The sequence below is a fragment of the Myripristis murdjan genome, chromosome 8 (assembly GCF_902150065.1).
Source record: "Myripristis murdjan chromosome 8, fMyrMur1.1, whole genome shotgun sequence".
Taxonomy (NCBI): Eukaryota; Metazoa; Chordata; class Actinopteri; order Holocentriformes; family Holocentridae; genus Myripristis; species Myripristis murdjan.
The window spans coordinates 24,167,912-24,194,682 of record NC_043987.1 but is presented as its reverse complement, the minus strand read 5'-3'; the positions used below and the strand labels follow the sequence as shown (position 1 = coordinate 24,194,682).

General features: G+C 41.5%; 1 protein-coding gene across 2 annotated transcripts; it reads left to right on the top strand.

The window, feature by feature from the left end:
* Positions 1–133: 133 nt before the first annotated feature.
* On the top strand, positions 134–22,704 carry atp6v0a1a (ATPase H+ transporting V0 subunit a1a). Of its 2 annotated transcripts, XM_030057683.1 has the most exons (22): positions 134–290; positions 1,615–1,777; positions 2,501–2,579; positions 2,683–2,780; positions 2,874–3,002; positions 4,805–4,884; positions 5,936–6,062; positions 6,307–6,389; positions 6,522–6,615; positions 10,458–10,670; positions 12,706–12,856; positions 13,197–13,336; positions 13,601–13,767; positions 13,875–13,965; positions 14,310–14,428; positions 14,600–14,816; positions 14,958–15,065; positions 15,219–15,326; positions 17,311–17,328; positions 17,910–18,027; positions 18,321–18,492; positions 21,417–22,704. In XM_030057683.1, exons 2-22 carry the CDS (start codon positions 1,661–1,663, stop codon positions 21,508–21,510), a joined length of 2,523 nt encoding a protein of 840 aa, XP_029913543.1. In that variant the 5' UTR covers positions 134–290; positions 1,615–1,660; the 3' UTR covers positions 21,511–22,704. The 2 variants fall into 2 exon arrangements, with proteins under 2 accessions (XP_029913543.1, XP_029913544.1); XM_030057684.1 differs by lacking the exon at positions 17,311–17,328.
* The last annotated feature ends 4,067 nt before the right edge of the window (positions 22,705–26,771 follow it).

Genomic DNA, 26,771 nt, shown 5'->3' with positions numbered 1-26,771 from the left:
GTTCTGTGAAGCAAAACAGTCATTTAATTTCATCTATTTGTGCCGTGTCTGTGTTTTTAGGATTGGCTGTTGTTTTTGTCGGTTGGCTCACGGCTGTCGGCGGAGTGGTGGACTACAAAGATGGCGTCGCCTGCTCCTCCGTCAGCTGCTCTTCCGGTACACGGAGCTGTGAGGTCTGTCACCCCGACCAGTATCAGCTGAGAGCTCCGCGACAAGTCTACAACAGCAGGGAGGAAACAACAGAGACAAGCCGAGAGAGGGAGAAACACAGGACCCCCCCTACGGAAACAGTAAGGAACTAAGCCTGAAAACGGCAGTATTTCCCGATTATTAGCCTAAAATACAGGTCAACGGTTCAAACTAGCTACGGACAATAGCTACTAATGTTTAAGTAACGAACAGGTGCGCTAGCAAACGTTCATGTACGTTAGCTTGTCTGTTAGCTACACACGCACACACACAAAACACATAGAGTAACGTTACTAACGTACTGCATGTAACGTTAAAGGTGGACTAGTTAGCTAACTAGCTTATGTCAGAGTAACGATAGATTAACATTTCGGCAGCCAACAATCAACACTGGCAACGTTAGAACCGTCACATGAATTTGGCTTTAATTTAACTGATCGATAATGACATCGATAAGCTCCAATAGCTGACTTCTAATTACGAAGGTGAAAGTTTTTTTTTGTATGCTGTTCCATGCTGCCATGTATGCTCTGAAAGCAAGGGCTTAGCTGGATGGAGAACAAACTAGCCTAAGTAACATTAGTCAAATCTTAATGTGGTTAAGTTGATCGATAGCCGTTTGCTGGCATCTCCAGTTTTGATAAACTATAAGCCTTCTGTGCCGTGTCAAAATGTCAATTGTAAGCTGTAACTACTATCAGGTTCTGTCAGACTTTATGTTGTCAAGCGAAGGTGTTTGGGCCTTAACTTAGTTTTGGTAAAGGGTAGCTAATTGTTGTATTAGCTCTAGTCTGGGTCCAGTGGCTGTTCTCAGGCTTACTAGTGCCCTACAGGTCACATGATGCTTCATAATCCATTGATAAGCTTACTACTGTGGTGGTTTTACAGCAAGAGTGTGTGTGGCTAGCTGGAATTTAGCCTGAGGAAATCTTCACTTATGGTAGTACTGGATAACAAACATTGCAAAAACTGCAATGCCAACCACACTGGCTATTGAGGACCTGTTCTTTGAATGGCTGAATTATTAACTATTAGGCATTGAAATAAGCCCACACAGAGCAGGTTCTTTTTCAGCAGAATCAAATTCCTAACTAATCATGGGATCAGCATGGGGGCAAAATGTGAAATACTTTTTTTTTTTTTTTTTTCTGGGTCACATGCTCACTTCTCACAGCAATGCTAAACTATCACATTACTGATACACCCCACCACCACCGTCAGACTAATTAGGGATTTTGACATGAGCATGCTATGCAGAGAAAAGTGCTAAATGTATAATGTAAGCTGTTCTTTTGTATAACAAGGATTTAACATGTCTTGTGAGAGCTATTTTAGACAAGCTACATTATCAAGCATTTTCAGTAAAACTGGTAATAGGTTTTGCAGATATTTGCTTGTAACTGTGACATTATGTCTGCTTTCCAGAGATTTTGGTTGACTTGCATGGTGGGCACGTCCTCCCTTGATCACCATGGGGGAACTCTTTAGAAGTGAAGAGATGACGCTGGCTCAGCTCTTCCTGCAGTCAGAGGCTGCCTACTGCTGTGTCAGCGAACTGGGAGAGATTGGAATGGTGCAATTTCGTGATGTGAGCCCACTTCTATTTCCACGCTGTTGTTCTTTAAATAATGATGGTTTGGTTCCTTTAAAACTACTTTGAGTTGCCCTTTCCCATGAATTATGGCATAGAGGATGCTGTGTAAGAGTTGTCATCTGTTGCTATGGTCACTGAAAGTATCACATCTGTGACATTGTTGAGAAAGTGCATACCTTCTGCATCATGTTCATCATGTGCTCACAGCTGACTTCTCATTCTACGCAAGGGAGAACCCATTCATAAGCCCAGAGGAAACCATTGTGCTAGAATATAGAATGGATTGTAACAAAGTTAAACACTGTTCCCACAATTACTTGAAAAAATCTTAAAAAAACATTTTCCATGTTATTCAAGGAATCAGGTTTTTAATGTTGAGTCAAGTACGCATTCTAACATTTTTTTCCCAGCAGCCTGTGAGTGTATAGTGGTGAATGCATTACAGTAGCTTCTTGGAGTCAACTAATTAATTCCACTGTGTAGTAAAAGTTCATTTGATGGTTGCACTCACAATCAAATGTCAGTATTTCAGCACATCATTAAAATATTCATACCGAGGCATCTTAATTTGCTGATTCAAGTGTGAATATCTAGGAGTTGAATAAGTAGATAGGCCTAGTATAAATGCACCCCTATTGCCTGTAATAAATGTTTAAAATCATCATTGTTACATTACAGTCGCTGCTGTATTGACACTTTTTGAAATTTGTCGCACAGCTAAATCCAGATGTGAACGTGTTCCAGCGCAAATTTGTCAATGAGGTTCGGCGATGTGAGGAGATGGATCGCAAGCTGAGTGAGTGAGCTTAGACATATGTATCTCAAAACACCAATATGTACCCCAGTATCCCTATTCCAATGTTAGAGCAAACCCCCGTTTACCTCTCTCTCTCTCACAGGGTTTGTGGAGAAGGAGATCAAGAAGGCCAACATCCCTATAGTTGACACAGGAGAAAACCCTGAAGTCCCCTTCCCAAGGGACATGATTGACCTGGAGGTGACTGCTTTCTGCTAAGCCACCTTATGGTAAACAGTCAGCTCGATCATCCAGAGTCTCTCCCTGATGGCCTTTTCCCGTTTCTCCCCACAGGCCACATTTGAAAAGCTTGAGAATGAGCTGAAGGAGATAAACACTAACCAAGAAGCCCTGAAGAAGAACTTCCTGGAGCTGACTGAGCTAAAGCACATCCTGCGCCGCACACAGCAGTTTTTTGATGAGGTCAGCTTCAACTGTGCTCCCACACTTAAAAAAAAAACTGAGCATTCATTTCAGTGTTCTTTAATTTGAGTCCTGCTGCAGCGGGTCATGCAGGTGGGCCTTGTAAATGGAAAGCTGGGATTCCAGATCTCTGGCGAAGTTGGGAAGATTTGGGTAGGGAGAGTAAATATGTTTTTTTCACTACTGTCAAAGTCTTCTCAGTACAAAATCCTTAGGGTGAATAGGCATATTCCCAAGTCTTAATACCATCATAGCTGCAGGTGTGGGGGGTTTATATTACTGCATGAAGTTAAAGGTGAAGATTTGGGGAGATTTCTAATATTTGAGTCTAAACCATGTGTGCTTCCACTTCTAAACCCACATGCATTTTTTTACATGCAAAGATACAAACACAAATTGTTCTTTGGTTCACCAAATGGAGTTGCAAGTAGAGATAGTCACATCTGCACAGACATTATATATGTGTGCATATAGTATAGAGATGAAATGGTATGAAAATTTCATATCATGGTTATAATGACCATAATGATCAGTTATCAGTATTATTGTTATTTTTAAAATGCTGATAGTGTTCAAAAAGTACTGATAAACACAGTGAAATAATTTCACTAAGTTTTATATTGAAAACCACAGCACTGTGAGTTTTGTTTGCATGAACATTAAAATAATAACATAGATAATACCTTATGTAAAGATATGAAAACCATATTAAAAAATGCAACCACACTTCAGACTAAGTCCTCTTAGAAGGCAGAGAAATCTTGAGAGCGCTGTCACTGCCTTCTGCAATGTTTTCATTGAACCAAAACAAACCCACATTGAATGTTGTGCCTGCGTCTGAGAGACTTCTTCCTCTGATGAAATTTGCGGTAGACTAGACACAGCAAAGGCGTATTGCTGCTGTCTGGGAGACTGTTGCTAACTTTGGTTGATGCTGGACAGTCTTTAACATGAGTTCTTGAGAGCATGGCAATCAAACATGGTTTTAATGATAATTAGATAATAATTAAACCGTGAAACCAGTAACCATTCACCCCTACTCCATATTATTGGAGCTGCTCAGTACTGGGCAGCTCCCCAGTCTGAATGTGTGTAACTCTTTCTTCTGGCAGTTACTGTAAATAAGAAAATGTTCTTGGCTCACTTGCCATGTTAAATAAGATTTAAACAACATGCCATGGTAATCTTGAGACTTGACAGTAAATGAACTGTATCATATAAATAGTTCACTGAATTTTGTTTGTTTTGCATTGGTATTAGATAGATGACTGCTGGTAAGGTGCCTGCACATGTTATACACACACACACACACACACACACACACACATACAAAGAACCACTTGTTGCTTCTTGAATTGGAAAAATGTCTTTACACTTGTGATAGTTTGTAATTGCTCATATGGACTTGTGCCACTTCTGTTTACAGTATTTCTTATTATGCTACTGTGCCATAATATTGTATATAAAGACTATTCATTTGCCAGGGCTAAGCCTTGCCTGCTCAGTGTACCTTTGCCCCTCATCTGTTCCACTTTACTGCATTCACAAGCAAAGTTGGACTTACTTACAATGTTAGGTCATCTTTTACAACTTGTTATGAGCTTTAATTGCTGTGAATCATTTAGCATTTTCTTTCAGGCATTAACTTAAATGATTCACTTGTCGTCCTAACCAGAATCTGAAGTCATTCATATGTTTAAAATGCTCAAGATATACCTTTTTTAAAAACAATACTCTGAAGCACTTATGATAATGATTATGTTGCTTTGTAGCTGACAATTTGTGAACTGACTCTCATACAGATGGAAGACCCCAGTCTGTTGGAGGAGTCATCCACTCTCCTGGACCCCAATGAGGTTAACCGAGCTCCCCTTAGACTAGGGTGAGTTTGTTTTCAGGGTGTACCTTATTTCTAACTAGATTTCCTTTCTGTGCCATTTGACCGTATGTGTCTGAGACAGGAATGCCACTGCCATTGATGTCCCACACGCCATCTCAGGCTGCCCAGTGTAGTCAGGTAGCAAAGATCTCTTACAACTGCAGCAGTTGAGTAAATTCTGTGACAGCTTTTCCTAATGCTATAACCAAAGAATAAAGACATTTGTCATCAAGAGACATACTAGTAGCTCCTAAATTTACAGTAAAACAGACTCATATTGCATACTCATTCATTTTTGTGCATATGATCTGCAGGACAAATCTATATTGCTGTGCTAGCCCAAGTTTCCCCATGGCGATCATTCATCTTAGCTTAAGAAGTGTGCATGACTGATGAAGCAGCGTTCACTTAACTTGTTTTGTATGTTTCTATGTTTAGCAGGCACAGAATAGCCTACCCTAGTTTTCCAGACAGAATCAATGACCGATGCTGACTTGTCCATCAATAATTTAACTGGACTCTAAAAGTGATTCCACAACAAGCATGGCTTATTTAAGAGTAGCCTGATCCAGCAAAAGAGTAATTCAGATAACTAGTAACTATAGCTGTGCCAAAAAAGAAAAACAAGAGAACTGAGTATCATGATATAATTTTTTCACAATACTGTATCAATTCCCTAGCCCTTGTATTGATATGCATAGTGTTTGCTTGTCATTGTGATACTATAACATCTATTTTTTAATGTATTGAGTTATTTGAGTGTGGGTTGAGTGAGTGGGCTGTGCTAACATCTTAACTGAAATGTGGATTTTGAACTAATTGTTTTGAGTCACTGTGTCACTCAATTAATTGTATGGTTTTATATACTTTACTTGTGTAATCAGCAGTTAGGCAGTAGATTGTATTTTAAGCTATATTTTTATATTTTAGGTTAATTCTGTATAGCATTGCAACATATCACTAAACAAATTGTATCCTGATTTGTACTGTTATATATATTGTAGTGTGAGCCCTGGTAGTAACAACAGTAACCAGATTTGTCTACCTGTTGTAGATTTGTAGCTGGCGTGATTGGCCGGGAACGTATTCCCACATTCGAGAGGATGTTGTGGAGAGTTTGCCGTGGAAATGTCTTCCTGAGGCAGGCGGACATTGAGGATCCTCTGGAGGACCCGGCTACAGTCAGTACCTCTAATTGAGCAAAACAGTCCAACCAGTAGTCTCAAAAGGAAAAGGATTACACATCTTTACTTACAAATATATGGCTAGTGCTATAATTTCCTGGAGGTTTTTTTTTTTATCATTATTTTATTATTCTCAGAACAAGAGCACGGAGCGAGCAATGCTGATGTCCTGTGGAGCTGGTCAAATATAATGCAGTGTTTAATGTTCCTCCACAGTCATAACTATGTAATGTGTCCACAGGGCGACCAGGTCTACAAGTCTGTCTTCATCATCTTCTTCCAGGGGGACCAGCTGAAGAATCGAGTCAAAAAGATATGTGAAGGGTGAGATACTGATCTTAAGAAAGAAAGCACAATCTTTGCAAAGAAAGCAACATTTACCAGCTTATGGCATAGTCTACTTGTCCTACAATTCTTCAAATGTGCACCCTGTCCTTTTTGTTTATCTGTCCTCAGGTTCAGAGCATCCTTGTATCCATGCCCAGAAACACCACAGGAGAGGAAAGAGATGGCAGCAGGAGTTAACGCACGCATTGAGGATCTCCAAATGGTATGACCGTCGATGCAAGATAGACTGGCATGCAACACACCCACACACAATCCACTCGTTAACATTGTAAAATACAAATACAAATACTCATTTAAGTTTGTTCTTTCCTTTTATTCTGTACAGTCAGCTACTGGCGCCAGTTTCTGCTGAAATATGTAGTAGAGGAAATTGCATAAAATGCGGTCAATTTTTGGGGTCAGCTCAAACATTGTGTCACTCTTCAGGTCAAAAAACTTCTGCTTTGTTGCTTTCTTTCTCTGGTGCTTAGCCTGGCCTTTCTACCAGATATTGTAAGCAAGTAAAGTTAAAAAGAAAGTAATTTGATTAAATCTGCACTTGGGGCAACGTACCACAGTGTCAAATTTAGTTTACCTATCAAATGACAGCTCATTGAAAAACATTAGTCAATTAGATTAGGGGCCTTCAGTTCTCTAGCTTGTTCTGCGCTCATGCCTTTTCACTGGCTCCACAGCAGCAGGTTGCTGGACTCAAACTTTTACAAAGAAAGTGGAGTATGATATCAATGAGATTAGTGAGGTAAGATATTGAGAAGCAGTTACAGAATGTGATTGGCAACTCATGCATGTCCATCAGGTGACCTAAACATCAGGTGGACCTCTCCCAATCAGCTTGGGCTCAGTTGTAGCGAAAGTGGTTGTGTTCATCTGCTGATAGTGAGTTCATAAAGCTGCCATCTGTCCTGTGCTTGCACTGTGATATGGCAAGACTGTGGAGAGCTTCCTGTGTTTGTTGAAACAAAGTTTTTTCACTAAATCTTTTATATTGGTAAAATTGTGCAATATCATTTTAATCAATAAGAGATTTTATTTTGTAAAAGTGTGGTAATTTACTGGCTGATATTGAAATATAAGTTCAGGATTATAAATTTCTCAAGGGACTGGCTAAGTGACTTGGTTAACATCAGCTACAAAACAGGATAAAGTCCTACCTCTAAAACACACACACACACACACACACACACACACACACATACATCAAACCACCACCACCTTCAACAACAATACTGCTTGGCACTCCTTTGTTCTCTAATCCTTTCTCTCTAACACCTTGACTGGTTAGTGCCAACCTGGAGTTGTAGTTTGGGGAGCACTGCCTGCCCTGTGTAGAGTTACACACCAGCATCGCTGCTCCAACTATTGAAAGATAATGCAGTGCTTCCCGCATGCCGACGGTTTATCTGTGGCAGAGGGGGTGGGATCTAATTTGGCCGGCTGCCACAGTTAAATGTACTAATGGAAAACCCTTTTGGGAGAGTGTGGTTTAACTTCAGCTGGATCTGTACACAGAGCAGTGTCCTCTAACAAGCAGAAACAAATCCCCCCACACAGACTAAACTGTTGTTGCCTGTGTTGCAGTGTTTAATTTCTCCCTGGTGGCTTGGTGTACAGTGAGAGGTACAGGGGGTCAAAGGCATCCTTCCCTTTTTTGGTTTGGAAAACAGAACTCTTCCTCATCCCTGTCATTGAGGCAACCAGCTGCCCATAGGGGTATTTGACATTGTGCTTCACCACCCACATAAGACCCGCTCCACCTACACAAAATAACACAGCAGAGACCACACTTGCTCTAGACTGAGGTTTACTTAATCCTAAGGGCTGAGTCTCTCACATGCTACTTAAATCTGTCAGCTTGTCATGTGTGGGCTTTGGACTGCTGTTATCTATTCATATGTTTGAAGATCACTTAGAGCTGCTTCCCCAAGGGGAAAGCACAGTAGAGACTCCACCTCAAACTTGGCCGTCCTCCTGTCTGACAGAGAGATAGGTATTCCCTCATCCTCTTATGCTTATAAATCTGGGGAGTGTGCACCTCGCTGTTATGCTTGTAGCTTAGTGGACATGAGAGCTGGATGACAGAGTGGCGAGGGTGAGGAAGAATGTCAGGCTACTTGGATAGCAATCAGCTATGTGTAGGCTGTTGAGAGTCCCAACAGTGGGTGAGACTGTGTGTGGGCACAGGGCAGAGATCAAATGTCCAGGCTATTTGCTGATCATGGGACATGCTTTACTTGGGAGTCATGCAGAAACATACCTGGGAATATCCAGTCGTCTCATAAGGGAAAACCCAATGGATTGGATGGTCCATCACCTTCAGTATATGGCAGTGCACAGTAATCTCTCCATTAAATGTATGCTCCTATACAGAAGTCAAGCAATTATCCATAGCAGCTTCTATGCTTGGTCATATGTAGTCCCATATCACATGCAGTGCAAAGGATTCAGGAGAGACTGCCCAGATTGTCTGGCTTTTCTGATTATAATGGAAAAATAATTATAAATATAATGGAATGAATACTTGACTGACAGATGGGTAGAAATAGTCAGAAGGACAGACAGATACAACACATACACTATATTACCAAAAGTATTCGCTCACCCATTCAAATGATCAGAATCAGGTGTCCTAATCACTTGGCCTGGCCACAGGTGTATAAAATCAAGCACTCAGGCATGCACACTGTGAAACAAGACATTTGTGAAAGAATGGGCCGCTCTCAGGAGCTCAGTGAATTCCAGCGTGGAACTGTCATAGGATGCCACCTGTGCAACAAATCCAGTCGTGAAATTTCCTCGCTCCTAAATATTCCACAGTCAACTGTCAGCTCTATTATAACAAAATGGAAGCGTTTGGGAACAACAGCAACTCAGCCACGAAGTGGTAGGCCACGTAAAGTGACGGAGAGGGGTCAGCGGATGCTGAAGCGCATAGTGCAAAGAGGTCGCCGACTTTCTGCACAGTCAATTGCTACAGAGCTACAAACTTCATGTGACCTTCAGATTAGCCCAAGTACAGTACGCAGAGAGCTTCATGGAATGGGTTTCCATGGCCGAGCAGCTGCAGCCAAGCCACACATCACCAAGTGCAATGCAAAGCGTCGGATGCAATGGTGTAAAGCACGCCGCCACTGGACTGTAGAGCAGTGGAGACGCGTTCTCTGGAGTGATGAATCACGCTTTTCCATCTGGCAATCTGATGGACGAGTCTGGGTTTGGAGGTTGCCAAGAGAACGGTACATTTCAGACTGCATTGTGCCGACTGTGAAATTTGGTGGAGGAGGAATTATGGTGTGGGGTTGTTTTTCAGGAGCTGGGCTTGGCCCCTTAGTTCCAGTGAAAGGAACTTTGAATGCGTCAGGATACCAAAACATTTTGGACAATTCCATGCTCCCAACCTTGTGGGAACAGTTTGGAGCGGGCCCCTTCCTCTTCCAACACGACTGTGCACCAGTGCACAAAGCAAGGTCCATAAAGACATGGATGACAGAGTCTGGTGTGGATGAACTTGACTGGCCTGCACAGAGTCCTGACCTGAACCCCATAGAACACCTTTGGGATGAATTAGAGCGGAGACTGAGAGCCAGGCCTTCTCGACCAACATCAGTGTGTGACCTCACCAATGCGCTTTTGGAAGAATGGTCAAAAATTCCTATAAACACTCTCCTCAACCTTGTGGACAGTCTTCCCAGAAGAGTTGAAGCTGTAATAGCTGCAAAAGGTGGACCGACATCATATTGAACTCTATGGGTTAGGAATGGGATGGCACTTCAGTTCATAGTATGAGTAAAGGCAGGTGAGCGAATACTTTTGGTAATATAGTGTATATACAAACAACATCCAGCATAAAGTGTCTTAATAAAAGGTGTCGGGCCACCACAAGACACCACAAACAACTTCAGTGTGCATTGTCATAGATTCTACAAGTCTTTGGAGCCATTCTTCCAAAAGATAGTCCCTCATTTGGTGGTTTGATGATTTTGGTGGCGACTGCTGTCTAACATGTCAGTCCGATTTGACCCTCTCTCCTGTTTTCTGCTCCCAAAGGTGCTGAACCAGACGGAGGACCACAGGCAAAGGGTTCTGCAGGCTGCAGCCAAGACAGTCAGAGTGTGGTTCATCAAGGTGCGGAAGATGAAGGCCATCTACCACACCCTAAACCTGTGCAACATTGATGTCACTCAGAAATGTCTGATCGCTGAAGTCTGGTGCCCAGTCTCCGATCTGGACTCCATTCAGTTTGCCTTGCGCAGGGGGACGGTGAGTCAATCCCCCACCGTGCAAACACACAGAACACATAAGCTACATATGGAAAGTATTTACTGTTTAATAGGTTTAATCCCATTCTTTTACACATGGCTATCCATAGCCCCACTTTTGGTAAAAGAAAGTGTGTTGGTTCAGTTCTAGTTTATCTAGTTATAAGTTGAGTGGGTGGGGCCGGTTTTAACCAGCAGCTCTGAACTCTGACATTACTTATGCAGTGCGTGAGTTGTGGCTATGTTAGGATTTTACACCCGTGGAGGCCAGATTCCTGTGAAAGATTTGCATACTTGCTAGTCATGCACAGGATATTACGCTGTGGTTCAGTGGGCAGGTCAAGGATTGGAGACTCAGCTGGAATAATGAAAAATTCAAACAATGGGTAGGATTTTTAATGAGAAATTGTCTTGAACTTCAAATTCAGTCTTGAGCCCTGTGTCACAATGCCATTTCAAAGCAGTCAGGATGTCTTTAATACAGCTGACCTCACATAACCCAACAATGGCAATTCTGGCTGGTCTCATGAAGGTGGTTATCATCTGTCTCAGTCAGCTGAGGATTTTACAATCAGGCTGTTTGTGCAGCCACAAAAAAGATGTGGAGTTTGTAATGAATAGCCAGTCACATGTAACACAGACCCAGAGCAGCTTTTAAAATAATAAAATATTATTGATCCTGCTTGGGAAATTAGATCATGGTAGTAACAACAATGACTTCATTCAGTGGGCAAAGCAAATTGAATAGATGCACAGAACTAGAATATAGAAATAAGCAATACATATATTAGGCTTTAGACTTAACAGCATTTTAAATATTTGTTATGTTATAGAAGCCGCTGGCAAGTTTGCAGCAGGTTTAGTAGACTTGTAAAAATGACCACTACAAAAACATAACAGTGAACAATAATGCCAGGGCCTAGGGTATAAAGGATTACAGGTGCAAAATTGGAAATAGTGTAAATAAGTAAGTAAATAGGCTTGTCACTGCCTTCTCATTAAGATGCTGTCAGCATACTTCTCATTGATAAAATACTGAGGAAAGATTTTCTGTCCACAAAGTTGGCCTGATTTTGTATATCTAGATTTACAGTGGATGTGCCAACAGAGGTTCAGCCCTAACACACATGGCATTCTCTCTGTTCTAAATTGATCCCTGGGCTATTTTTATCCTGTGTGTCTTGTTATCTAACACAACAATAACATGGCCAGATATCACCTGCGTCCTCCATGTTAAAAAAAAAAAAAAAGTTGTACTGGCAGTCTGAACTCAAGTAGGACGAAGTATGCTTCATGTGATTTGTAGAAGCCAGTTGTGTCAGCCCAAAAGAGTGGTGAGGAGTGATATGCCATGATAGCTCCTAGTGCACAATTTGGGAAAGTAGTAGGATTCTTCTCATTCCTGGATAATGAGAGAGAGCTCCAGCTGTCATACTCAGCACATGATCCCTTTATTGGACATATTAATGGGATTAAGACAATAACTCTTGCTGTCAGTGATGTGTGTGAAGATTGTGGTTCCCATCACTTCCAAAGCTTTAGAGGGCTTCTGTGTATCCAGGATAGATTTATGAGTGTCATTACACAACCAGTTTTATCTTTTTTATTGTGATTATTAAAAACAAGGTGATTTAAGCAGTTGTAAATCACCACTCCAGCTCTGGAATGTAAAAGTAAATCAAGTCTGTAAATCCAATATTGATGCACAGCATATCATTTAGGGATGGAAATCTCATGATTCAATTCCACTCCTATGCTTGGGGTCAACTTATCACAACTGTCTACCCGATACAATTGATACTTAGATAATTAGCCTCCTTGAAACAGATTGACTGTTGAATGAAGTAGGACAGGTGGTTAACATGAGGAAATCAGTAACACATGACTAGCCAGCTCTATTACAGCAAAAACATGAATCAATTTGAGGATTTGAAGAATTGATTCTGAATCAGACAAAATCAATTTGCAATGCACTGGAGAATCTTTTTTTTTTCTGCGCCTTGGTAACCGTCTGTCATATTATGCTGGCACTTTAGGAGAAGAGCGGCTCCACTGTGCCCTCCATTCTCAACAGGATGCAGACCAAACAGACACCGCCCACCTACAACAAGACGAACAAGTTCACCTCTGGCTTTCAAAACATTGTGGATGCTTATGGAATTGGCAACTACAGGGAGATTAACCCAGGTAAATATGTTAGTCACACCTCTCTCCATGCATTCCCCAGAGTCTGACCTCTTTCTGTCATTACTGAGATCATCAGCGTTACACTGGCTCTCATGAGGCAGTCAGGCTTTGCACTTAAAGCATGGTCTGTTTACCTAGATGCCTACAGTATTTAGCTGCAACAAGTGAAAGATTTTTGCCTTAGCTGCCAAGTCTTCTTCATCATCCATTATCACCTTATTGTGGCATGCTGTGTATCATGTGAATGAATGTTCAATCATACATTTTTATTTATTTATTTATTTTTTACCTACCACTTCATCCTCCCCTCTTATGTTTTTGCCTGCTTCCTGGTCTCCAGCACCATACACCATCATCACCTTCCCCTTCCTGTTTGCTGTTATGTTTGGTGACCTGGGCCATGGGGTGCTCATGACCTGTGCTGCCCTCTATCTGGTGCTGAGAGAGAGCAGATTGATGTCCCAGAAGAATGATAATGAGGTATGGGTGTCTCTTGTGGCCCACCATAACCAGCTCATCAGTCCTAGACCACCTTTATTGGTGACTCACCACACCCACAACTGTTGAGGACTTGGTGGCTCCATGGATTTACACTGATAATTTTAATTGCTAATATTGGGAACCCACTTTGTTAGAAAGAGTTATAGTATAGTATAGTCATATTTAGTAAGTTGGGATGTACATTTATTTCTCCATGCTTTACCTGAGATCCCAAGAATAAATTTTATTATTGTTTTCTGTTAGATGTTCAGCATGGTGTTCGCAGGGCGGTACATCATCCTGCTGATGGGAATCTTCTCAATCTACACGGGCATCATCTACAATGACTGCTTCTCCAAATCTCTCAATATGTTTGGCTCCGGCTGGAGTGTTAAACCCATGTTCAACGCTCGAGTTGGAGGCAACTGGACGTAAGTATCAAAGGTCGTTGTAAATGATTACAGCTTTAAATCATTGACACCTGTAGTTGTACAGTTGTACAGTATTGATGTTTGTACTATGTTCATATCTTCTTCAGGTTTGACACGCTCAAAGACAACAGAGTTCTGCAGTTGGACCCAGTAATAGATGGAGTGTTCAATGGACCATACCCCATTGGCATTGATCCGGTGATTATTTTTCTTTCTGATCCGTAATCTGTCTACTAACAAATGAAAACTAACATGGCACTTAGTTACAACCTCACCACCTGTTAGCATCATCAAAATGAAAAAAGAAACAGCACTGAAAACAAAATGACCAAATTGCTCATTACCGTAATTATGAACCCATGATGCTGTTTACATTATAAAGCAAAACTTCAAAAAACTTAAGTCTTCTACAGGCATGTCAAACATTCCTAGTTCATCAAGGATCTAATGTAAATGCTATAGTCCTGTAGCAACATCAGAAATTATAGATGCATAAAAAAATGAAGTCACCATCCATCATACCAAATTTCTGACCCTGCCAGATATGGAACATTGCCACCAACAAGCTGACGTTCCTGAACTCCTTCAAAATGAAGATGTCTATCATCCTGGGTGTCATCCACATGCTGTTTGGAGTCACTCTCAGTCTCTTCAACCACCTGTGAGACACGTTCATCTGCTGGTTTCATCCCCATGTATTTATACTGATGCCCAAAAGTACAAGGGGACAAGAGAACAATTCTGCTTTTACTTTTAATTATTTGACTTTATATGCTCTGGCAGATTGGTTGCTTATGTTTTGTTTTTTTTTTTTTTTGTTTTTTTTTTTCAGGTATTTCAAGAAGCCTCTGAACATCTACCTTGGGTTTATCCCCGAGATAGTCTTCTTGTCCAGCCTGTTCGGCTACCTGGTCATTCTGGTCTTCTATAAGTGGTTGTCGTATGACGCCCGCACGTCCAAGGATGCTCCGAGTTTGCTCATTGCCTTCATCAACATGTTCCTTTTTAACTACAGTGACCCCAGTAACAAACCTCTCTATAGAGGACAGGTCAGATTCTTGTCATGTCATTTACTCCATTCATCCATCCCTTTATCCTTTGCTGGAATAACTTGAAATAAGCCATAGCCACCTAAACTTTTCTTCACCATTTTTTTCTGTCTCTTCTGTTCTTCTCCCCTAAATATATAGATGGGCGTACAGTCTTTGCTGGTGATAATTGCCTTGGCATGTGTTCCTTGTATGTTAATTGTGAAAACACTGGTTCTGCGGAGACAATACCTCTGGCAGAAAAACATGGTAAGAGGGAGCAGACCTGCACATACTTCACATACTGTCATTCTGTGACACTCATTGTGTGACACTGAACACATACAGTACACACAATGAGTTCAGTGACTGCAATTATTTCTGCTCACTATTCACACTTTGCATCATAATCTTGCATGACAGGGCACACAGAACTTCGGAGGGATCCGGGTGGGCAATGGGCCAACAGAGGATGAGGCTGAGATTATTCAACATGACCAGCTCTCACAGAGCTGCGAGGATGAACCTGAGGTGAGAAAGCCAAGTCCTAGCCAGGAATAATGTCTTCTACTATACTGCAGCATTTTCCTTCCAGTGCTTGAAGAGATGTAGTCATGGTAGGCCACTAGCTTGGTGAGCGAGGTGGGGGGAACACAAATTTCTGGATCCAGTGCCAGTCTAGATGGAATATCTTTAAATAATTCAGTCATTCAGCCACAGTTGGAAACCTAAACCATTGCCTCATGTTTCCATTCCCACACTGGCATGGAATAACATCAATTATGGATGTAGGTGTGGTTTAGCGAAAGCATTTGAACAGGCCCAAGCCTTTTCCCATCCCTAAACTATCATTATTGCCTATAATGTGAAATGAACAAATGACACTACAGTTAATATTGGTGTTTACTTTGTGGCTTATCTTTGTTCTTCATTTCCCCATGTTTTGTGTACAGTTACTGATAAGCACCAGGAATCAACACCCCAGCTCCATTTACTGCTCATGAATTTCAAACTAGTTAGGCTGTATCACCTGCAGCACTCTGAAACTACAAGCACAGTTGTAGGATGTTTGTGTTGTTGTACTTGGACCTTTTCAAAGTGCATCAAATACATTTAATCTCCTTGTATTGTTCTGTTAGCTGACCTCTGGAGCAAACAGACATTTGATATGATTGGAATCAGCTGTTTATACTGTCGAGGTCACAATCCAAGCCATTTTAAACACATCCTTTTAGAACAAGGCTCTTCATAGCTCATATAGCTTTGCTGTACTTCAGTTCATCAAAGCTGTTAGGCTATTGTCTGAGTTCTGGTGTGCTAGCTGTGGTTTGCTGGGCTCTTCAGAACAATGTGTGAAAAATCCTATTCATTTTCATAATCTACTCCTGTGCACCGTTTTGGCAAGAATTCAGAGGCATGCTGGGTTTGACAAGGGCTTAGAGGCTCAACGATAAGTGGATGAAATTTCTCTTGTTTTCGTTATGACCAGGATCCCATTTATTTTGATTTTGCTATATTTCTGTGCTTTGACCAAGACTTGCTCTGTTTACTATGTCTGTGTCTGCACTTTTTATGTTGTAGCAAAACTGTTAACCCTGAGTGGACAGGTATTGATGTTACTTAATCTGGGTGCTGAAGCAGCATAGCTGCCACTTTAATTTTAACAGAGAACACAATGGCCTGCCTCAATCACTTCATCAACTATATACAGATAATTAAACCTTTTCAAAGTGGGGCTGAATGATATAGTAAAAAAAATCATACTATGAATACTTTTATAGATATTGCAATTGTAATATGATTTGCAGTTGTTCATTTGAGAGCTGGATTTTTGAATGCTATTTATTTTGAATGTATATCTTACATCTGGAAAATACTTTGTAGACTAGGGGATCTCCATAGCACCATGATACTTTATTTACAACAATGTTTTGTCATACATATTTCCTTTATCAAAATATTGCAGCTCCTGTGATTTGGATATTGCACTTGCTGTATTTCAATTTCGATAATATTTTGATTAATTGTTCAGCTCTCCTTCAAAGTAATACTTGTCAAGGGCTGCATTTAATATTGAATGCTGTCAGAAGGAATTTCTGTTATTCCTGTGTTTGAACAGTATGAAATGGCATCTTTGTCTTCTAAGATGACAGTAATAATCATTTGTTGCAACCACCAATTCAGCTCTTCTAGTAATATGTGTAGTCTGACTGGCAGCTTTCATCTGCTGTGACTGTCAGAATGGGTCAGTCAGGGCATTTCAGAGCTATTGGCATTCCCCATTCCCCATCACACGACACACACAAGCACAGCAGCAAGATGCCCAAGACCAAAAAACGCACACACACTGGTGAATGTCAGAGTAGAATGTTGTCATCTTCTAATGTTGACTTCATCGTCTAACCTTACAGTTCTGTTCTGTGTGTCTGCCACTGCCTCTTCCTATTTACTAATGTCTGTTTGTATGGGTGTGTTGTCAATAACCAAATATTGCCTTTTGTCACCTGCTTTCAAGGCCCACGAGGAGGAAGAGGTAGGACAGGAGCACATGACTGCCCCCTCACTCCGCAGCCTGCCCCTCTCCCCTTCTCTCCAAATGCATGTCTCACCTTTCTGTCGGTCTCTCTGTCCATTAGCTTTGTTGTCTGTGTATGTTGCTGATAACCAATGTCTGCTGCTTTTAGCTGTGTCTGTGTGTGTGTATGTGTTTGTCTGTATGTCTGGTCTGCCTTGTTGTAGCGTGGGTTTAGGAGATTTCTCAAACAGCTTGTTGACTGGGGGCAGCATCGTCTTCAGTACACTAGAGCTTCTATACCGTCCCAGTCGCGTGGTGGCTATTAGATGCATGAGGTGTCTAGCAGGGCAGCTCAACTGATTCCTCCGGGTCAGAAGGTCCTAATCGGACAGTGCCTCTATTAATCTGGGGGGTGTGCTTATCCACAGTGCCAAATGGCTTCTGCACTGCACTCAGTGATGTTTTTACCTCTGTGGGATCTGAATGAAGATATGCTTTTATGATCAAACTCTTTTATGTTGAACCCGGGACCAACAATAGAATTGATATCACCTTATGGGTTCATGCTGATGTGTGGCTGTGTTTCTGTGTCTACGCAGTTTAACTTTGGGGATGTGGCAGTGCACCAGGCTATCCACACCATAGAGTACTGCCTGGGCTGTATCTCTAACACAGCTTCCTATCTGAGGCTATGGGCCCTCAGTCTGGCCCATGCACGTAAGTCATATCACACACCTTTCATAGCTTTACATTCAAGCTTAGAAATCCACAGTTTAGTAAATGCAGAAAATTTCAAACCACGTATGCCATATCATGAAATTACAATGTCTAAAATACCCTATGATAACTCATATCACGATATTGATATATCAATATATTGATAAGCCCTAATTTCAGACACAAATAGAAACACAAACATGAAGAAACAAACCCACACACAAATCCATTCAGCCTTAAATTCTCATTACTTTCAGTGTAACACCTGTCCTGTTTTCTTCTCTCTCGTGCAGAGTTGTCAGAGGTGCTGTGGGCCATGGTGATGCGCATTGGCCTTTCCACAAAAACCTTTGGAGGCTTCATTCTTCTCTGCCTAGTCTTTGCCTGCTTTGCCGTTCTCACAGTTGCCATTCTTCTCATTATGGAAGGCCTGTCTGCCTTCCTGCACGCACTGCGTCTGCACTGGTGAGTGAAATATTGTTCTTCTGTCTTTGTCTCATTTGCTCTTACAGTGTTTATATTACTTCTGTTTTGTTTTTTGTTTTTTGTTTTTTCTGTCTTGATCTCAATCACAGTTTCACTCATTATCTGTTACACACAAACACAAAGCAGATTGAATCACAACAAATAAATACAAAATAATTGGTTAAAATAATAATAATAATTGGTCAGCTTTTAATTGATGTTTTACAATAATATAAAATTATTTTACCATACTCTGCACAAAATGCCCAGATTTAGTGGTGGGGTGCCCCTTTCTAGTGGTGAGCGGAGCACTCACCACTGCCCCTGTTAGGGGAAACACTGCATTCTTGTTTACCTTTACTCATGTTTCCTCTCAGAGAGTAAACATGAGTCACAGTAAACATTCTTACGTGAGGGTAAACATTCTAACCTCATTGGTATGTGCAGATGTTATACATATGTATATACTTCTATACCGTATTTCACCAATTAATAGCCCGGGCATTTAATACGCAAAATCAACTTGGACCCCAGGCGTTTAAAAGAACCAGGCAGCTATTCGCTGCAGGCCTTTATTTATTTTTACACAGACCTGCACCAGGCCATTATTGTGATGACAGTTATTGTCCAACATATTTTTTAGTACAAAAGTACTAACAATATGGTATAATACGGTACACCCTTTTTTCTAACGTTAGCTAGCTCTCTTATTTTGACAGAAAACGGAAGTGCTGCACAGTTATTGTGCGGCTAACTGTTTACTTCTGCAAAAATAAGGTGAATAGCCTTATTTTGGGTTTACCTCAATATAATGCAAATAATCGCCCCGGCGGTTATTCGGGTGGGCGTTTAATACGCAAAATGGGTACAGACCCCAGGCGTTTAAAAGAACCAGGCGGCTATTTGCGGCCCGGCGATTAATTGGTGAAATACGGTATACAATTTTATTTAAAGCCCTGTTACCTAACTGATGTGTTGAAATCCTTAAGATGAGCTTTCACCTGTAACATTTGAATAGATGAGCATATGAAAAGCCTTAATCCAAAGGAGCCTCCTTTAGATTGGAGGTTCTGTTGATCTAAGGAAGCGATGAAGACCACTCTGTATTACACAGAGGCGTAGCTCCCTCTGCAGGTTTGACCGTCTTTTGTTTATGCTTTATTAGCTTCTGCAGGGTATCAGCTGCCCATTCCAGGGTGTGTCTGCAAGGTAGACTGGGATGTGTCCCAATTAGAAGTTATGATTGTGGTTTTTCAGCGCCCGCTCTCTCTCCTGGCCTGTGGCCAGGAACATGTCTGGGTCCCGTCGAGAACTCAAGCAGGCCTATCAATTATGTTCTTTCCACTGATGCTGTGTGTGGTGTTTTAGACCAATTTATGACTTCTGAGTAAGGCACGAACAAGCTGCTGTCTCCTAATTAGCATCTTTATCTGGCATTGCTCAAAGTGTGCCTGAATTGGGTTTGATAATCCACTGGCATATTGACAGAACATGCCAGTGACACAGGAACTCATATCACTGATTATCTTCCTTGCAGAAATGCCGGCTGACTCATCTTTCACTAAATCACTAACTGGCCTTCAGATCAGTGAGACATGACACTTTGAAGAGAGGGGATCCAATAATTAAACACCATTTATCTGGTCGCCAAAGCAGTGGTGGCCAAAGATTTAGGTCTCAAAAGCCAAAGGACATGATTGTTGGCATCTGTCCTCTGAAATGCTTATCTCTTTGCTGGAAAGATTCTTACAGCGGTGTGGATAGTTTGAATCGGAGACAGTAATCAAATACTAACAGACTATTTTAATTGTTGTAAAAAAAATTGTCAGCAGTAGTTTAAGAGTCTCCAGTCACCTTAATGCTTATAATTTTGAAAGAACACAAGAATAGTCATCGAAGCAAAAGTTTTAGCATTCATAGACAAGGAGTACCGATTCACCCAGAGAACAGCCTCTTGAGCATTCATGTCCCAAAGGCTGACTAAACTGGACGCTTAGATCAACAGTGTTGAAATGATCCCTCTAGTCTACTTTCCTACTCCAGATAGACTATGGAATGGCAGGCATTTTGGTTTTCCTCATTTGGAAGGTCATCCACCTATTAGTTAGCATTGGCTATTAAAAATAGAGCCTGATCGTCTTCCCCAGGGGAAGAGGCTTGGGTTTCTGAACCCAGGCCCAGTTTTAGAGGAGCGGGGACGTGATTGTGGGCGGTTGTAGGTGGGCTCCATTAGCAGCTGCTCCACAGAGGCAGGGTGTGGTATGGAGTAGAGATAGACGATTAATCAAGTGGCCGATTAATCAGGCCGATATCTGGTGTTTTTAGACAGTTGGCATCGGCCGACGCGTCTGCAGGCAGCCTGGTCAGTGTGGCCGCTGTTGAACGACGTCAGCGCTCCCTCTTATCTGCTGATAAATGCTGTTGTTAAGCACACTAAACTTTTATTTAATTTTTATTCATGTCTGTTTTTTTTTTTTTTAACAGACCTTAGTTTTTAATTCCGTATGGACTTTTAATTAGTTGATACATTAAATGCACTGCTTAAGCAAGACGTAGAAAAAGACATAGCAGACAAGAAATTGTTCTTGTCCACTTTGTCTCTGCTTTAGTGTCAAATAAATGTTGATTCAAGTTCAGCAATTTTGTGCCCCATTTGTTATTATCTATTAAATTGTTGTATTTTGAACAGATGCCAAAATAAAGAGTAAAAGAACAACAATAAACATCCCCACCGATCGCCGTGCTCTCAAAATATTTCGGCCACTGAAAAACCCGCACCAGTCAACCATAAATGTTCAGAGCAAAATCCAAACCTGATAGCCATTAGTCTGCTCCACCAACCATGACTGGACTGTGTTTGCATTATTGATTCCATGTGAGAGGCTGCCCTTTTTGACTGGACCCTCCCTTTCTTTTCTCTGCAGGGTGGAATTTCAGAACAAGTTCTACTCAGGCCAGGGCTTCAAGTTCCTCCCCTTCACCTTTGAAAGCATCTTGGAGGGAAAGTTTGAGGACTGAGCACTGCCCACTCGTCTTCTTCCATTAATGTCACTCGTCTCTTAAGAATTTGTGTTGTTGAGTAGTCATTTTTGTGTGATGTAGTGCCCATCCTTCCAGGTGTTACCACAGCTTTATGAGCTTTATCAAGTTCCCAATAATCATCTTTTGTCAAACTGCCATTTGCTCTAAACCTCTCAGTGTATATAGAATTTGTCCCATTTGAATCTGGAACATCTACACGGAAATGAATATAATACCCAGCTATCCTTTTAAGTTCTGCATATACCTATTTGTTCATTCCTCAGAAAAATAACCTTGTTTGTAATCTGTTTTGTGATAGAACAGTCGTTTTTATTTTATTCTCCTTTTTCCCCATGTTTAATATTATTTATGCAGTCTTATTCTTTTTTTTTTTTTGTCCTTCATCCTCAGTGTGAGAGTTGCACTACTGGTCATTATCAGTGAGGTCTACTTTGCCTCAGTAACGACTGCAATCTCCCTGTTGATTCACGTTGATAGACGATCAAGTCAAAGCAGATTCAGACACAGGACCGAGTGTGTACTTAATTTCTTAATGTCTGTCCACATTGCCGTAACCAGGTTGTCCTTTTGTCTCTGTGTCTTGGCATGGTTTTTTAACAACTGCCAACATGTCATTCACACAGCCGCACAATTGTTTGATTTCATGCATACACACACACACACACCCCTTTATTGAATCTGTATCCAAACTACAGAGATATGCTGTAAAGGTCCAAAGGGAATAAATTCTAACCTATTATTCCATCAACATGTCAGGCGGTTCTGTGAGAACAAAAGCTGAGTTTATCCTGCATCGTACTCTTAAGTTTCCACGAAAGACCTTTGTACTGACTGATCGGTTTTCAACATAATATGCAGTGAACGATAGTGAATCTGTCTCTCACATGTGGTCTGGATAGTCTGATATTAGTGTACATTAACTTATGAAACATCTGGATTTTCTGTGATAATCCAGATGATTTAGATGATCCGAGTCTTGTTGATTGTTGTTTATAAGGGTGATTTCAATTTTATGTAAAGGTTTACAATGTTATTGACCCATTTAGAAGGGACAGAGAAGGGCGGACCACAGCAGAGATTAACAAAAAACTATAATCAGCCCCATGTACATTCATGACCATCTTCTTTAATTGTGCATCTCTGTCAATAAAGTGGAAAGACATGGACAAACTGTTGCATTGGTTGTCTTTTCTCATGGAAAATGCTTGGAATTTACCTTGTTCTTTGTTTGTTGTTTTTTTCTGTTCAAGAAGAACTCAAAAAGATGTGAGACAATTTAATGCAATTTGTTAACACACAGCTCTCTGTTTGCAGAGTGTGGTGCAGTGACACCTCTGTGGTTTGTGTGTGCTGTCCTCTTGATGGCGCTGTTGGACAGGCAGCTCCAGCCTTTCTCAGAATCAAGACTGTGTTTCATTCGAATTGACTTGCAGTTTTCCGTTGCAGTGTTGTGTGTGAAAAGTTTTCACAACTCTCGCCTCCCCTGGTTGTCTCATGGAGGGTTAAAAGTTGTAATATAAGCACCTCAAGTTACCCATGACAGATAAATTATTTTAATTACCTGTTCCCCCATTGAACTTTATGCCTGAAAGGTGATAGCAGGTAAATCTTTGCCAACAAAAGGGGAATTACCCCAGAAAGCATTCACTGCTTTAGAAATGGAGGCACAATTATGTATTTTTCACGTAATGGCTCTTTTCTTAAGTATGCCACTTACAATTGCATAATCAGCTGTTTTTAACCAATCTACCTGTCTAGCAATCACAAAAGCGCTCAGCCGTGTCTCTGCTCATCTTGCAAGGGGTTATCAAAGACAGAGAGAAATTTGTAACATTCACAATATTCAACAATTAATTTTTTCCATGACAAATTTATAGCGTTTATAGGAAAACGGGGGAGAGATTTCTCTGCCCACACATTCTAATCTGAGGCCGGGTCTCATCCTACTGGCACCTTGGGAGGGCTGACTCTGTGAAAGCACTCAGCCACTCCGGGCTGTGGAACATGATGTCCTCTCTAGGAAGAATGTATGTTTTTGCTAAGGGGGGGTCGCTATTAGCCACAACAGACCACAGTAATAATAGAGCTCTTTATTTATCTTACAGTTTTTTTTTGTTTTTTTTTTTTGAACAGGCTCATTTAATTTGATATTTCCCAGCATGTCATGTATAAGCAGGGGGTGAGAGCCAGCTTGCATAAGAGCCCTAGAATTCCCACTGTGTTTACGCTTTGAGGGACCTCTATTCTCCCGTGGTCATGTTTCAAAGCATAAACCCCAACGAGACTGAGCTCACTATTTTGTTGCTTTATCTAAGGCAAATATGCAGTGCACTTTAGCTTGGCGCAAAACCGTCCCCAGGAATGTTGTGCTTCTCCTAAGGTTATAATAGATTTTTCTTTGGGATAACAGAGATGCTATTGCAGCTGTTCTGATACGACAAAAACTTGGGGTTCTCAGTTTTCTTGATCCAGGCACAAAGAGCGGGACGTTAACATTCAGGATGTTGTCTTCCTCGATTTTGAGGCAGCATGACCCCTTTGCAGCCAGAGACCTGCCAGTATCTCTGTGTACTGTTGTGGATCGCAACGTGCTTGCCAAACACCAGTCCATACTTCGCTATATGTTGAATAACTGCTCTGTGTGTGTGTGTGTGTGTGTGTGTGTGTGTGTGTGTGTGTGTGTGTGTGTGTGTGTGTGTTTTCATGTGACTGGCCGTAGCTCCACAGCCAAAAGAACCCAACCTCTGTTCCATGGAATCTGGGTTCGCTATGTTCTGGCGGGCTAAACTCATGACTCAAACTTACACATCCTTCTGCGATGACAGACTCACGAGATTTTTTTTTTTTTTTTCCACCCACAACTGTTGAATCGTACTGATGTTGTCTTTTTCCTCAAGTGAGCGCCGATGTTTGCCCACCAGACAGGGCAAAAACACATCAAATCCAATTTTTTGAAGCGCTACCCCTTTCACCTCTTCCACTAATTCTGTTGTTTTGCAAGCCATGCAGCTGATATTGAATACGGCAACATCTTTCACATGGGCAGCTGGCACCGTGTAAACCAAACAGCATAAAATTTTATTCGATTAAAGGCATAATCCCAAAGAACAGTCATTCCTATTCAGTATTAATAAACAATTATGTGAACCTCAGCTGAACGTTTGCCAGCAGACTGGGAAAAAAATGACATTCTTCCCAGGATGACACAGTTTAAAATGGCTTTCATCTAGCCGTAAACCTGGATTGGATGGGCGCGCACGAAACAAAATAAACTCAAGTAACTGTAGAACCTGTTTGTTTGAGTTTCAGTGTAAGGGAAAAAAGGGCCGAGACGACCTGTCTTAGCCGAGTGTTCTTGGTCTTGCTTCCTCTTGACATTCCTCCCATTCATTTTCATCAGCGTTACGTACTCCAGGCGGTTGCGGCGCAAAAATATGTACTATCTGTCTTGTTGGCAGGACGGACCGCTATAACCTGTCACATCAGTTATTGTGGCTGCCAGATTTGAAGAGATAGAGAAAGCAAAACTGTTTATGCAGACACGATCGACAAGTAGACCATTGGGGCTTTATGAGAGGACCAGGTGAGTCTGGGGCAGCGGAAGCCTCCCTTTACCCAGAGAGCTTGTACCTTTGCGCACCGCAGGGATTTTATTACCACATCTTCAGATAACATTGTTCCTGAAACAGTTTTCCACGACCTGTCTGACCTCCAGCTATTGTTTCCATTTTTTTTTTTTTTTCCCCACATACTGATTTGGCCGATTACATCAGGAAGCTTCACACAATATGAAAATCTGACAGCAGTGACAATGTTGCACACATGCATGCACACACACACACATATCCACACACCCATGCAAGTATGAAAACATGCCTCCATTACTCTGTGGGAGAGAGTTGCATAACACAAAAAGCCGGAAGAAACGGGGAGAGAAAACAAGTGGCTGTCACATAAAAGTCGGGGATGGCTTGCTTTTTGACTAATTAAAGTGTTCCAGGCTCCTGGCAACCTTGAAAGTATTCCTGGAGGCATCAGTGAGTTCCTGTGCAGCTTCATAAAAATAAATAAATAAATAAAAAATCAGCAGGTGCTAGAGAAGGATGAGCCTCTTGGTTCGCTCACATCCCGTCCTCCTCCACACCCATGCCCACAGACCCGGCGATGCCAACAAATCAACTCGTCTGACACTGCCAACACAAACCCGTGCAAAGCAAAACGAACATTATATCACCAATCCAGCAGCTGCTGCCAAACAAAACCATTACTGCTAATACAAGTGCCCGTTGGATGGGAAAAACACATAAGCACAAGTGGGAGGTATCTCACTTTACAGATCTTTATTTTCACCCATCCTCTTTGGCAAAGTGCGGCAGAGCTGCTCTTTGAAGGATAATAGAGATCATTGCAAAAAAAAAACAACAACAACAAAACAACAAAACAACAACAAAAAAAAAAGAAATCCATCTTAGCAAGTTATGTAACGTTGTGATTGGCTCCTAAAAGTCTTATTTTTCTCAAAACAAGTGAACATTTTTGAGATGAGGCAGATCATTCCACGAGCACCAAGATCACGTCACTCGATTTAGGAAATTCTTGACAGTGGAATCTCGTTTGGCAGGTATTTTCTCGCTTTTTGACAAATGGGATTTTTTAAAGACTCAAGATTAAATCACTTGCTATGATAACCCTTTTTGTGCAGGAAAGTAAATTGCTTGATGAAAAAGAAGCAGAGGGTGAGACGATAAAGTGGGAAGAGGCAGATGGTGCAGAGGTAGGAGAAGGAAAATTGCTCGGGGACGAATGTGGACTGCGGCGTTATGTTGACCTTCGGCACACATTTATATTTAACCACACATATCTTTCTCTAGACGGCAGTGTGTGTGTGTGTGTGTGTGTGTGTTTGTGACCGATTCTCTACCCCAATACAGTAGTGACCAGCGAGTCCTGTGGGTTGAAAATCAAGAGTTTGAGAAAACCCAGACCACCAGAAACCGTCCGCTGTCAGTTTGAAAGCCTTGGCTCCCTGCAAAGTTTGCAGAAACACAGCGAGCCCAAAAAGTTCAATGTGGGTGTATTTGTGTTCGCCTGGGTGTATATATGTTTGTGTGTGTGTGTGTAGACTTCAGTGTATGTACATGTGAGCTGAGTTGGTTCATGTGCGTAGCGGCCAGCAATCCAAACAACAGCGCTGGCGGTGTTTTTGTTTCTTTCCATGAGCTTACCCACAGTGAAAT